Raw genomic sequence first — 13,630 nt, forward strand, 5'->3', positions numbered from 1 at the left:
TCCTCTGTTAATTTCCTGTCCTCAGGGAGTTCACCAATTCTTTGCTTGTGGACCAGAGTAGCAGTAGTCCTCATTTAAACCATCAGGACATGTATGGCACTTGGTGCCATGAAGCTATTAATGTATATGATATTTTGGAAAATACTTTTCTTTTAAAATAATGGTTTAATCTCCAGGTATATCTTAATTGGATTAAAGCCAACTAGTCTGGGTGCTTTGATGTACTAGTTTGAGACGTAAACAGAGAGATAGGGCAGAAATTTCTGCCTGTCGGGCGGGTGGGCCCGACCCAATCTCTGGCTGGCGGGGAGCCAATCCACGCCAGCGAGGCGGGCCGCACCACCATTTTACGTGGGCGGGCCTTTTGTGACATCCGGCGGGAAGCACTATGCGCTTCCTGTGCGGGCCGGGGGGGGGGATTCCCTAAAAGCAAGTGTTCTCTTTCGCGCATGCGCACGAAAGAGCGCACATCTTCCTGAGGCTAAGTGCTGCCTCAGGGAGATCGCTTACACTTTGAAAAATATTAATAATAGAAAAAAAAATTCCCTAACATATCCCCCTCATGTGACAATGTCATATTCATAATCAGTCATTAGTCTCACTGTAAAAGCCCCTTAAAAAAGTTGTACCTTGTTGAATGAGCTATAACTGGATTTTAATGTCACATGAGATGGGACATGTTCATAATTTAAAAACTATATTAAAATTTTTAAACCCTGCATGAAACCTCATCCCGCCACTGGATGAGGTTTCATGTTTTCTCTATTTTCCGCCAGGGCTCCTGGCCTGCCCGCCAACCTGAAGGTTGGACGGGCAGGTCCTTTAATTGTATAAATGATCCTGTCAATGGCCTCAATTGGCCACTGACAGATCGGCAGGCCCGCAGCTGATTTTGAAAATTTAAATGGGGCGGGATGACATCGGGGGGTTCTGCCCAACGTCATCCAGCGTCATTTTGTGTGTCGGCGAGCAGGCCCCGCCCCCTGCTCGCTGACGGCAAAATTCTGCCCATAGTGTGCATTTGCATTTTCTGAATAGAGCATTCAAGAAGTGGGGTGAAAATTGACGCCTTTCTAGCAGCTACCAAGCAACATGTTTATATTACTTGTATTAGTATTATGAAAGGGGTTTCATTGTTGAAAAGGTGAAGTTCAAAGAGGGTGTTGATACAATGAGAATTAACATTCAATGGGGCTGATGGGTATAACTTCAATAGTTTTTGGGTGTGCAGAGGCAGAGCCAACGTAAGATCAAAAGGCAGCGGCAAGCCTCCAACTGGCTCCACAGTGAAATGAACCTCATTTTGAAATCGTAAGGTAAAAATGCTTTGCCTAGTGTTTGGTTAGCTCTATGGGTTGCTGTTGCCTTAATGGAGGTTAGTTTGAGATTTTGTTAAAAGTTATGATAGTAGTAATTTGTAGCCATGTGCATATATTTTACCCTGTGTAAGTTAATAAAATGTTTCACTTAGTTTAATGTAAAACCTCGAGAACTAATGGTCTGGTTCCTGAATTTAAGGTCGCATCTCAAACAAAACACTTAAAATTACAGGTTATGACAGTTGTTTAAAGTTTCCATCTGGGATTTTTAAATAACTCCGCTTTACCAACTGCATCAGTCATAGCACTTGGACTGTAGCAAGGCCAGGCATGCACACAGCTCAGAGGGGCTGCTGCCCTGCAACCATCCCTCCAAGCAACCTCACATTCCCCATGCCCCCTCAGATTTCCCATGCCACCTCATATTCCCCATATCTTCTGTATCCTCCATAGCCACACACCCAGCATACACTATGTACAGTTCTCAGGGGCCATGCAATAGCAATGGGAATTATTTAAAAATCATTGGAAAAACATTAAATCTCTAACAACCTAAGAAAGCCCCGAATTCAAACTCAGTATCATTGATACTGTTCCAAAAACCCTAAGGCAAATAAAAAATGTTATCCTTTAAGTGCCTATTAGGTTTGCAAACAAATGAGAAACCACAAAGACATATAGTGTTATTATAGGCTTGCATAAGTTTTAATAGTTTGTGGATCAATAAGGCCACGTGCTGAGCTGAAGCTTTTGAAATCCAGCCAAGCATTCATAGTGGACCTGCTGTCATAACAGAAGTTTATAGCTTTATTGATAGAACAGATATCCATTCTCTTTTCAAAGCAATGTGCCTGTCAATCAATGGAGGAGGAGCAGATGCAGAACATTTTTCTTCCTTTGGAAGCAGGCTTTTTTGAAAAAACAGCCAGATCTGCCAGTCCAATGAAATCAGAGCACCAAAACATAACTGCAGCAGACATTTTCTTTTATATTTTTAATACATGATGGCACTTTCTCCACTGGAAAAGTACTGTAAATGCATGTAAACAATTACAAAATGCTGGTCAATGTAACGGTCAACTTGCCCTTGCACAAATCACTACATCAAAACACATTAAATTACGATACAGCAGCTAACAGTGCCATTTGAAGATGTCAAAATATTTTATACTCGCCTTTCAGAATGTTCCAATCTCCTCAGCAGACCTATGAATTTTCTTCAAAAACTCTCAAACCTGTTGTGCTTTTAATGGGCTTCCAAAACCCAGCACCATCAGGCGAAAATGTATGGAGGAGGAAATCCGATTTTTGTCCCCCATTTAAAACGGGGAACCTGATCTCAGCAGGGGCGGGTGAGTGTTTTGCACACAATGCATTCCCGAGCCACAAACAGGCCACAGGAAAATAGAATGGGATCATAATTCCGGAGGAAGATCAGGTTTCCTCCAAAACAAAAAATCCAAGTGTGGCCGTTTGTGCACCAAAACACATCCCCACAGGCAAATGAAGGTTCAGTCATTAGTCTCACTGTAAAAGCCCCTTAAAAAAGTTGTACCTTGTTGAATGAGCTATAACTGGATTTTAATACTCAATTCATAATTACTGTTAAACAGCCTTACTGGCCCTGAAAGAGTAAATTTGTATCTGTTGAATGTCAAATTTCTCCATTATGATTAAAAATCCCACAATTATTATTATTTTTTTTTTTTAAAGTTGATGATATTCTATGTTCTGCCTTAATCCCATGTATAAGTCCCACTCATTTGATTTGTTATCTGTAATATTTAAAAAATTAAAATGAAGGGAATCTGTGGGTTTTACTTCCTCATTTGCTGTCTGCAGAAATAATTCAACATGATTGGCTGCTGACCAGTGGCATCACTGTACTGGAGGCCTGGCGATCCCCTTGGCATCAGAAACAAACTGACATTGGGAAAAGGGGCCCATGCCACAGAGATCATTAGATTTCTTCGAGGTCAAGTGGCAAGCACCATTCCTTCACCAATGACTGCAAAATACAGCCAAAGACATAAATGTTTTCAGAATCAATGCTGCTTTTATGCAAGTGATTCAACATGATTAATTTCTACTTACAGTTAAACCAACTCCAATGAAAACACATATCATTCCAACAGTAACATATGCACAGCAACGCCTTCGAGGCAATGCACTGCCAACAGACGATCTAAAAGGAAAGCAAAATAAAAAGCTGCTTATGTTGTATCTGTACAGTGTTATTGCATCAGTAAGCTATTGTAACATTGTGGCAATGAACTAAAAAAAGGAACAATTTGAATGCATAAGGATTCCTTTAACAAAATGACACTTCCAGCAGGTGAGACTCCCATTAGCAGCACCATTTTGCAAAATTATCACCATGATACCCACTCCCTAAGTAGGTATCCATATATGCCCAAGTAGTGTTTAATGATGTTCTTTCCTCTATTGGCACCATTTAAAAGAGAGAATGGTAATCTCCATCTTTTCTGACATCACACTACATTGATAGTCAAGTAATCTACTCCAAGACCGCAGCCAGTCTTAATGGGCAGTTACCAAATGGCACACGATCAATCCAGGGATGATAGTCGCTCTGAATTTCTTTGTAGGAAAGTGCTTGACCATTGTTACATTCATTTCAGGGAAGTAGTAATTTAGGAAATAGGGACTACAAGATTAAATGATCATAACAATTAATACTGCAGGTGAGAGGGATGCTGACTGGTCGGCCGAGGCCGAGGTGTTGCCATGGAGAAAGCAACAGTGAACTACAGGCTCACCAAACTCCCAGGTAGTTCAGAAAAGGTGCAAGGCTTGAACATATCCCTTTTGTTTGCAGAGAATAGGCCCATTGCATATGAATATATGTCACTTCTAGCAAGCATAAATGAGCTAAGTTCAGAGCTCGTCTCAGTATCCTAAACTGGTTGCTAGTGGCTGTTAGCACACTCGGATTGTTCAGCAAGTGCTGCCAATTGAGTAATCACATTTAACAGCAGACATTTCATTTTGGGTTTTGGAAGCATAGGCTGGTTGAGTATGGTCCGTAGTCTGCCTGCTATAACAACTGAAGGAACATGCTGTTTGATTCAATCAGCCAATCATTGGGATGTACGGTCTATGTACATGGCATCACATTGGCACTGAAATTGCTACATGGGTAGGTAGAACATCTTTTTGGAATGATGGCATCATCCTATTAGTGGGAAGTACCACTTGCATAGCCACTGCATAATAATAGCGTGAAACGGCTAGCTTAACCTGTTATTCAAATTTTTTCAGATACTTTGCCTCTCCAGGGTAATTTGAAGTAGACCATGCACTTTTCATGTCCAAAAACTGGTGGCCTTTGGCCCAGTTGCAGTTTGCGTGATGAACAATGATGTAATCAGGATAGCATCTCAGAGGATAGCTTTGATGTGCTCTATTTCTGCATCAAGCTTTCAAGGTATGCAAATAGTTAAGTTCCTAGTTGCAAGATTGTTGATAAGGCCAATATTGTAGTGTTTCCATCTGCAGGAGTCCCAACATGTATATTGGCCAGTGAAGGTAGGCATGTAGTATGGTTCCCTGGTGCTTTCCCCATGCCAACAGGTTGGTTAATGACTTGCCAGCCAATTAGCAACCTTCTCTCCTGTAGTATGAATAGTGATCATTTGAAATTTGGTATTCTTGCGTTTGTCCTGATGAGTGCAAGACAAGAGCTTTGGCAAAATGTTGCTCTTTTCAGCATAAAATATACAAGTTAAATGAGTTGGCAACAAGATGCCAAATGGAGTATGATGTGAGGAAATGAGGTTATTCGCTTTGGTACTAAGAATAGTAGGGCAAAATATTTTTTAAAAAGCATGAAGCTTGTAAATGTTGATGTTCAAAGAGACTCCAGCATATTCTTGGAAGGAGCACAATGTTAGCATGCAGGTACAGCAACCAATCAGGAAGGCAAATGATATGTCAGGCTTTATTGCAAGGGGACTGGACTATAAAAACAAGGAAGTTTTACTGCAATTGTATAGGGCTTTGGTGAGACTACACCTGAAGAACTGTGGGTCCATATCTAAAGGAGGATATACTTCCCTTGGAAGCGGTACAGTGAAGGTTCACCAGAATGTTCCCTAGGAGGAGAGGGCTGTCCTATGATGAGAGGCTGAGTAAATTGAACCTGTATTCTCAGGAGTTTAGAAGAATGAGAGGTGATCATATTTAAATATATAAAATTCTGAAAGGTGTTGACAGATGAGACTCTGAGGTTGTTCCCCTGTCTTGGGAATCTAGAATCTACAGCCTCAGGATAAGGGATCGATCAAATATGATTGAGTGAAGAAATTTCTCCTCAGCTCTGAGGGTTTTGAATCTTTGGAATTCTCTACCTCAATTGTGGAAACTCCATCATTAATTATATTGGAGTCTGGGACAGGTAGATTTAAAATCGGTCAGGGAATCAAAGGGTACGGGGAGTGTGCAGGAAAGTGGAGTTGGGGCAGAAAATCATCCATGGTCATATTGAATAGTGGAGCAGACTTTAGGTGCTGTATGGTCTACTCCTGCTCCTATTTCTAATGCTAAGTTCTGAGGAGATGATACTGAGTGACTTACAGAACACAGATGAGGTAGAGCAAGTGGCGGTAGGAGAGGGAGAAAGGGAACCTATTGGCTCACCATCAACAACCATCTCTACAATTAGGGTAGCAATGTAATCAACAACAACCTTGTCACACAAAATTAGTTGCGTTTGAGCACAACTTTACCGTACCTTAATCATATTTACTCCCCTCCAGCATTTGATATCTTAAAAGGCTCAATTTTTAGGACCTGCAAAAGGCAGGAATGGGGACCGAAGGGGCACAAAAATACCACCAGTATGCCAGTTTCCTGACACTGCTCACAGCACCGGCCATGTTCACTAGGGAGAGGGGGCCCTATCCCTGATTAAGGTCAATTAAGGTGGTTGAGGACCTAATTAAGAGCTTGTTAATTGGGCTGGGAATGGGGGGGGGTTCGAGATTTTTTTCTAAAAATTGGGGCTGCACACCCCTGCCTGCGGTAAACCAGAAGTAGGGAACCATCATGGCCACCCCAGGGAATTACATGGGCCCCATAAAAGTTTAAGGAGTGCAGAGGGAGAGGAGTCAGCCATTAACAAGCAGCTGCTGCGCAGGTGTTGAGGAAAGTAGGCAGTAAGTGCTTGCACAATGTCGGGTGTTATCACCCTTCTCCTGTTGTGGTGGCATAAGAACAGGCAATAAGGCTGCCAAGGACAACTTGGCAACCACTTAAGCACAAGGAAAGTAGTAGGCAAGCAGGGCACAACTCTCAGATGTTGGGCCCAGCAACTATGAGGGACAACTGCAGGAAAGGCAGAGCCTCAAACATCAGAAGGGCTTGGCAGAAGCAAGGGGTAGGAAGGATACGGAGGCCATATATCTGCATAGGATCTACTATTGAAGAAGGAGCAGATGACTGAGACCAAATGCTGCAGGAGCCTACGACTCTTCAGGTTAGTGGTCACAGGAGTCTGTACCCTTTTTGCCAAGAATTTTGCACCCTATAGTACATGTCACCATGCCCTGCCAGTAACTGTCAAAGTCACCGTGACCTTGATCTTAGCTTCTGCCTCCTCCCAAGGTTCAGCTGTGAATCCAGTGGCACCTGAAGCAGCAGCACACCACTGCAACTCATAGGTCACTGATGCGCTCTTTGCCAGAGCCAGACAGCCAATTCAGTTTGGCCTCACGGGCACAGAGAGCCAATGTTGCTTGATTTTCCCAGGTGCACGGCATCATCAATTGCACCACGTGGTCAGCGAGGGGCCCAGTGAACAGCCAGTCAGAGGAAAGGCTTTCAGTCCCTTAAAGTTCAGCTGGTCTGCAACCACAACAAAAGCTTCCTCCATTTGCATACTCACTTTCCTGGCAGCTGCCATAACTCCTTCATCCTCCGTCAGTCCGCACTGCTTCAGGTCTTCACCCCAACCCCCAAACTACATGATGAGTCCTACGGGTCAAAGGACGTTCCTTGAAAAGGTGGTTTCTCATACCCCCGTGAGAGCCCCAGGCGGAGGCAGCAAAACCAATGCCACCTGCTCACTAGGACAACCACTGAGCAGGCCATTGGACTTCTAAAGATGCGATCTCATGCATGGACCGGTCCCGTGGTGCCCCAAAATACAGTCCTGCAAGGGTCTTGCTCTTTCTGGTGGCCTGTGTTCTCCATAACATGGCCCTCCAGAGGTGTGGAGCTCGAAAATGCTGTGGACCTCAAGGATGGAGGCCCTGGAGGGAGATAGCTTATTGGAGGAAAAGGAGGAGGAAGTGGAGCCGGAGGAGGAAGATCCAGGACACAGAGCTGTCATGGTTGCACAAGGCTGCAAGGCATGAAGGTCTCGACAAGAATCAATGAATGTCAGGGTTCATATGATTTGGGAACTTCTCATCTGAGTCCATCTGGCCCAGGTGGAAGAACACAGTATGGAAGTCAGTCTGAGGTACCTGTGCTAACTTATTCATTCAAGACTCAATCCAATACATCTAAACTCTTACTCTCAAAGGAGGATGCATATTCTGCCTCGTGGCTTTGTTGTCACTGTGGAGGAACCTTTGATTTTCCTTCAATACCTTATACCACTTTTCTTGTCACGCCAGCAACAAATGGAGTCTCAGACATCCAGTTTAAAGTGTATTTATTGACACAGTGCCAAAGAAAGAAACAATGCATGGAAACAGTAAGACGACACCCCAGTGATCCACTCAGCGCTTGGTGCAATGCAATGACCTCCGCGATCAACCGCTGTTACACGTTGCTCTCCTTGTAACCTCCGAGAGGTGGAGGCAGCTTGCTCACTTATTTTGGCTTGTGGCTGAGATGCATGTGGCTGTTGTCTTTGTCGTTGAGGTGCCCATGGGGGCATCTCATTTCCAAAGGCTGCTGCACCTGCATTACAGGAGCCTCTAGAACCTGGCCCTGCTGCAGACACACTCACTGTCAGAGAAGACAAGGAAGTCGAGAACAATGGAGGTGTCCCGTGAAGGTTGATAACTCATCCTCCTCTCCGACATCTTCTGCCCTTGGCTGGTGCACTGGATGATTAAAGGAGGGCACCAGTTGGGGCACAGCTTCCAAACTTCTCCACATTACCAGTGCCACTGACTGGACCAGATTACAGAGTGGCATGCAACCTGTGGCTGACCACACTCTCAGTGGAGGAGCTCATGCACACATAGCACTGAGCCATGGTGCCATACATGAGCTGGATGAACTCCTCCGTATTCTGTACATGACCCCATACTGCCTCAGGAAACTCTGACAGATAGAAAAACATCAACTGCTGCTGTTCTAAGTAGAGCCTTTTTTCTTGAGACTCTTTAGACTCTGCATCTGTGCCCAGCTGTACAAGAATGTGCCTGTCCTCCCTCTGCTGAAGGGGCCCACATCTGCATCAGGCTCTGGCACCTCCTCACATTTGTGTGGCGCTCCTCACCCAGTGCCACCCTATCTAAATGCATCTGAGGATTCACCCAGGTAAGAATGTCTGTGCTGATGGTGAGCTTGTAATGTGTGTTGGTGTTTTTTCGGTTCTGTGCTGTCCTTCTGGAGCTGCAGAGGGAGGGTGTCATGGTTGGATGCCTACATCTGTGGGAGATAAAATAATGAGAACTAACCTAGGAGAGTAGAAGCTGCTGCTGTGCAGAGGCTATCTAATGTTATTCAGCCTCAGCATGTTGTCAGATGAGATGCAGTGCACAGCACACCCCTAATGAGTACACTGCACTCTGTAACCATCATATCTAGCATGAATTCCACCAGGGCCAACTTCCTCTACGTCTGTAATCCTAGCTACTTCTATCGCTTGGTCTTCCACTGGTGTGACCATATGGAAGTACAGCATCCCTCTGCCTGTTTACACTCTTTCCTAAGCATTACGAGCATGTTTCTCCTGCAAGGATAAAACAGAGCGTGATACAGCATTGCTGACCTCTGTGGCCAACAGCATCTGCTGCAATTCATTAGAAGGTGCATGCTTCAGTGCTGACAGATTCTTAGCAGCACTATGGCTCTGGGCTATTTGGAAGGACGAGTACGTGACCTGGGCACATAACCCTCCAACGTTCAGTAGCTGCTTGTGCCCTGAAGTTCCTCAGCTGGTTAGTCTGCTGGAGGGTGAATACTCAAAGGTCTGCCCTGAGGGTTGGGGATTGCAGTGACCTTAGCAAAGCGTATCAGGTCAATGAACAATTTCCTACACTGAATTCAGATTGTTTAATGACACTTGTGATACTGACATTCTCAACCCTGGCCTACTTTGCCTGTATGGGTGGTCACCTCAGGAAGTGGACCTCTCTTTCCCTCCTGGCCTCCAGCATCACTTCTGAGTGGTTGTCAGAGAACCATGGGGCTGCCCTGCCCCAGGTGCCAGGCCTACAGCTCTCCAACAACATTATAGGAGATAGCAATCCAGGGCAAGGTTCAACAGCAATTTTCTCTGTGCTCCTTCATCATTCACGTGGCAGCCACAGTAACATCTGCTTTGAGTTTAAATTGGGCCTACACTTCAACTGATCCTTCTTTGTTCCCACACCTGCTACCTCTAATTGGCCGCAAAACCTATCTCCACACCATGAAAATCGTGACTCAATGCTGCTTCTCACACCTTGGGGCAGGTTCAGGACACAAACAGTCTTGACTTCTGTTTCCCACTCCCATTGCAAAAATGTAGCCCAAAGTATCTGTCAAAACGACCCATAGATGCTTTTCCTGATCTAATTTAGTTAGTACATTCACATTAAAACATGCAGTGAGAATACAGAGCTATAAATGTACTACTATTTTCAGTTCTCTACATCAAAATGCATCTGCCATTTTTCCTCTCGAAACAGTCCGAGCCCTCCATAATGTAATCATTACTACATCCTGGCGTATTTTACAAACCTGAAGACCAAATCTACCAGTCATTTGTTTCTTCCAGTTCATTTTGGGAAATATTGAAGAGTACCACCCCCAAAGCTGAAAGGAAAATTGAGCATATCATATTATGAGTACAATCTTCTACAGCCTGTTCTCCACCCGCACCAAAACTGAATTTAACACCAATGCATGCTAACTACCTCAGCTTATTTCCTTTAATGAGGTAATCTTATCAAAACTTTTACTGAAAATCAAGGTATATCAAAATACACTCACTCCATTATCCACATCTACTCACTCCATTATCCACATCTTTTGTTGTTCTATGAAAAGGTTGACTCAGAAAAAGATTGGTCAATTGGTCAAGATTGGTCAACCAGTTTCCACAATATCCAAGGTGCCATCCCCTGAACCTGTAGCAACCAACTAACCCATAGGTCTCCCCTCCCACTGACCAGTAGTGGGCACTCAGACCCTGGATTAAACACAAATTCAACACAGTTTGTTTGAGACACCACTGGGGGCTCCAAAGCTGGAAGCCAATTTGGTTCCCAGAAATTTATAATACCACACTGCAGCCAGGCTTGGGTATCACCTCAGAATGCAACTAGAATCAGTTTAAGAACATCACCAAGAAACACCACGGCTAAGTATGTGTTAAAATAAAGCACCTTCTGAACAAGGTATTTTGATGGCAATTAGGAAGAGGCCATTCAGCCTCTCCTTCACCTAAGCCTATTCTGCCATTCAAACAGATCATGGTTGATTGTACCTCAATTTTATTTAGTGCCTTTGCTCCATATCCCTAGATATCCTTACTTAAAAATATCTCTCATTCTTGAGCATTTTAATTGATGATTTAAAATCTGCAGCCTTTTTCAGGGCAGGGCAGATTGGTGGAAAGTGTTCTCGATTTGCACTACCCTTTATGTGAAAAATTCCTTCCAAATTTCACATCCAAGTGGCTTTGCTCCAATTTTCAGATTGTGCCAACTTATTGTGAATTCTCTACGAGAAAATAGCTTCTCCTTGTTAAAACGTTTTAATATTTTAAACACAATTTGATTATTCCCCCTCAAATGTCCAAACTTAAAGGTATAGAAACCAAGTTTATGCAACAGGCCCTCATAATTTAATGCTTTAAATCCTGGTATAATTCTGGTGAATCTACACTGCAGCCTTGCCAAGTCCAATCTAGGATAAGAGTGAGCAACTCACAGTCAAACAAAGCACCAAGTTATTTTTTGCATCCTTGACATTTCAAATACAGTGAAACCTATAGATTAGGCACACCTCAGGGACTTACATCAGGTGAGTTTTAATTTCACGTATCCTTATTTTCAAGATGGTCATTGTTTGTATAGTAAAACAGATGAGCAAAATATTCCAGGATTATTGTATCCCCCTGCATATTCATAGACAATTAAGAAATTTTTGGCACAGGAGGCTGTTCAGCCCATCATGATTGTGCCAGCTGACAGAGCGCCATTCAGCCTAATTACACTTTCCAGCTCTTGATCTGTAGACTAGTGGGTTAGGGCATTTCAAGAGCATATTCAAGTACTTTTTAAATGCGATAAAGAGTTCTGCCTCTATTCATCTCCAGGTAGTGAGTTCTAGACACCTATCACACTCGAAGAAGAAATTCTTTTTTTTTCCCCCACTCACACCTGCGGGTGGATTGTGGCGAATTCTGGATCCCTGCCTGTGGTTTCAGTTCATTTTCTGTTTGTTGGGTTTCCCAGTTCATTACCATCCCCATGGTCTTTTTCCATCGAGGGAGGGATGTCTTGATCCTGGGTTCTGCTATGTTGACATCATGCACATGGCAAGGTGGCTATAAGGCTAGAGTGGCTAACAGATCTCAGCCCCAAATTGTTGGAGGGGGCGGTGGGGTGGGGGCTACATGAAACTAGTATCCTGCAGGTCTTTGCCCTGGAACTCTTCACTCCCCGTGCTGTAGCTGGCTAATGTTTGAAGTGCTTTGGGGTTGGTTAGGGGGCTGTTAATAGCACATGAAGAGTGCAGGAAGGCATGCCAGGAGCAGCATGAGCATACCTAAAAACAAGGTGTCAACCTGGTGAAGCTATAACTCAGGACTACTTGCGTGTCAAACAACATAAGCAGCAAGTGATAGACAGGGCTAAGCAATTTCACAACCAACAATCAGATCTAAGCTCTGCAGTCCTACCACATCCAGTCATGAATGGGGTGGACAATTAAACAACTCACTGGAGGAGGCTCCACAAATATTCCCATCCTCAATGATGGAGGAGCCCAGTACATCAATGCAAAAGATAAGGCTGAAGCATTCACAACAGTCTTCAGCCAGAAGTGCCAAGTGGATGATCTATCATGGCCTCCGCCAGAGTTTCCCAGCATCATAGATATCCAGTCTTCTGCCAATTCAATTCACTCCATGTGATATCAAGAAACAGCTGAAAGCACAGGATACTGCAAAGGCTATGGGCCCTGACAATATTCCGGCAATATACTGAAGACTTGTGCTCCAGAACTTGCTGTGCCCCTAGGGGAGGTGGTGGCATAGTGGTTTCGTCACTGGACTAGTATTCCAGAGACCCAGGGCAATGTTCTGGGGACCCAGATTCCAGTCCCACCACAGCAGATTGAAATCAAATTTTACAATAAAAATATCTGGAATTAAAAGTCTAATGATGGCCATGAAGCCAATGCCGATTGTCGTAAAAACCCATCTGGTTCACTAATGTCCTGGTCCAGCCTGCATGTGACTCCAGACCCACAATGTTATTGACTCTTAAAATGCCCTCTGAACAAAGGCAATTAGGGATGGGCAATAAATGCTGGCCTAGCCAGTGATGCCCACATCCCATGAACGAATAATAAAATAGCTGTTTCAGTACAGCTACAACAGTGGCATCTACCGAACAATGTGGAAAATTGCCCAGGTAGGTCCACGACAAATCCAACCTAGCCAATTACTGATAATCAAGAGTAGACTGATAGGCAGTAAAGTGATGGAAGGGGTCATCAACAGTGTTGTCAAGCAGCATTTGCTTCGCAACAACCTGCTCACTGACACTGATTTTGGGTTCTGCCAGGGTCACTCAGCCTTGGGCCTCATTACAGCCTTGGTTCAAACATGGACAAAAACGCTGAATGCAGAGGTGAGGTTAAGGTGACTATCCTTGACATCAAGGCAGCATTCGACCGAATGTGGCATCAAGGAGCCCTAGAAAAACTACAGTCAATGGGAATCAGGAGGAAAACTCTCAGCTGGTTGGGGTCATACCTAGCACAAAGGAAGATGGTTGTGATTGTTGGAGGTCAATCATCTCAGTTCCAGGACATCACTGCAGGAGTTCCTCAGGATAGTGTCCTAGGCCCAACCATCATCAGCTGCTGCATCAATGATCTTCCTTCCATCATAA

General features: G+C 44.1%; 1 protein-coding gene across 1 annotated transcript in view; it reads right to left on the bottom strand.

The window, feature by feature from the left end:
- pip4p2 (phosphatidylinositol-4,5-bisphosphate 4-phosphatase 2) overlaps positions 1-13,630 on the bottom strand; it is a 98,835-nt gene that overhangs the window by 12,759 nt on the left and 72,446 nt on the right. The window contains exon 6 of the mRNA XM_078540722.1: positions 3,414-3,504. Coding sequence (XP_078396848.1) covers positions 3,414-3,504 — 91 coding nt within the window. The remainder of the gene's footprint in view (positions 1-3,413; positions 3,505-13,630) is intronic.

The sequence above is a fragment of the Cetorhinus maximus genome, chromosome 4 (genome assembly GCF_964194155.1).
Source record: "Cetorhinus maximus chromosome 4, sCetMax3.hap1.1, whole genome shotgun sequence".
Taxonomy (NCBI): Eukaryota; Metazoa; Chordata; class Chondrichthyes; order Lamniformes; family Cetorhinidae; genus Cetorhinus; species Cetorhinus maximus.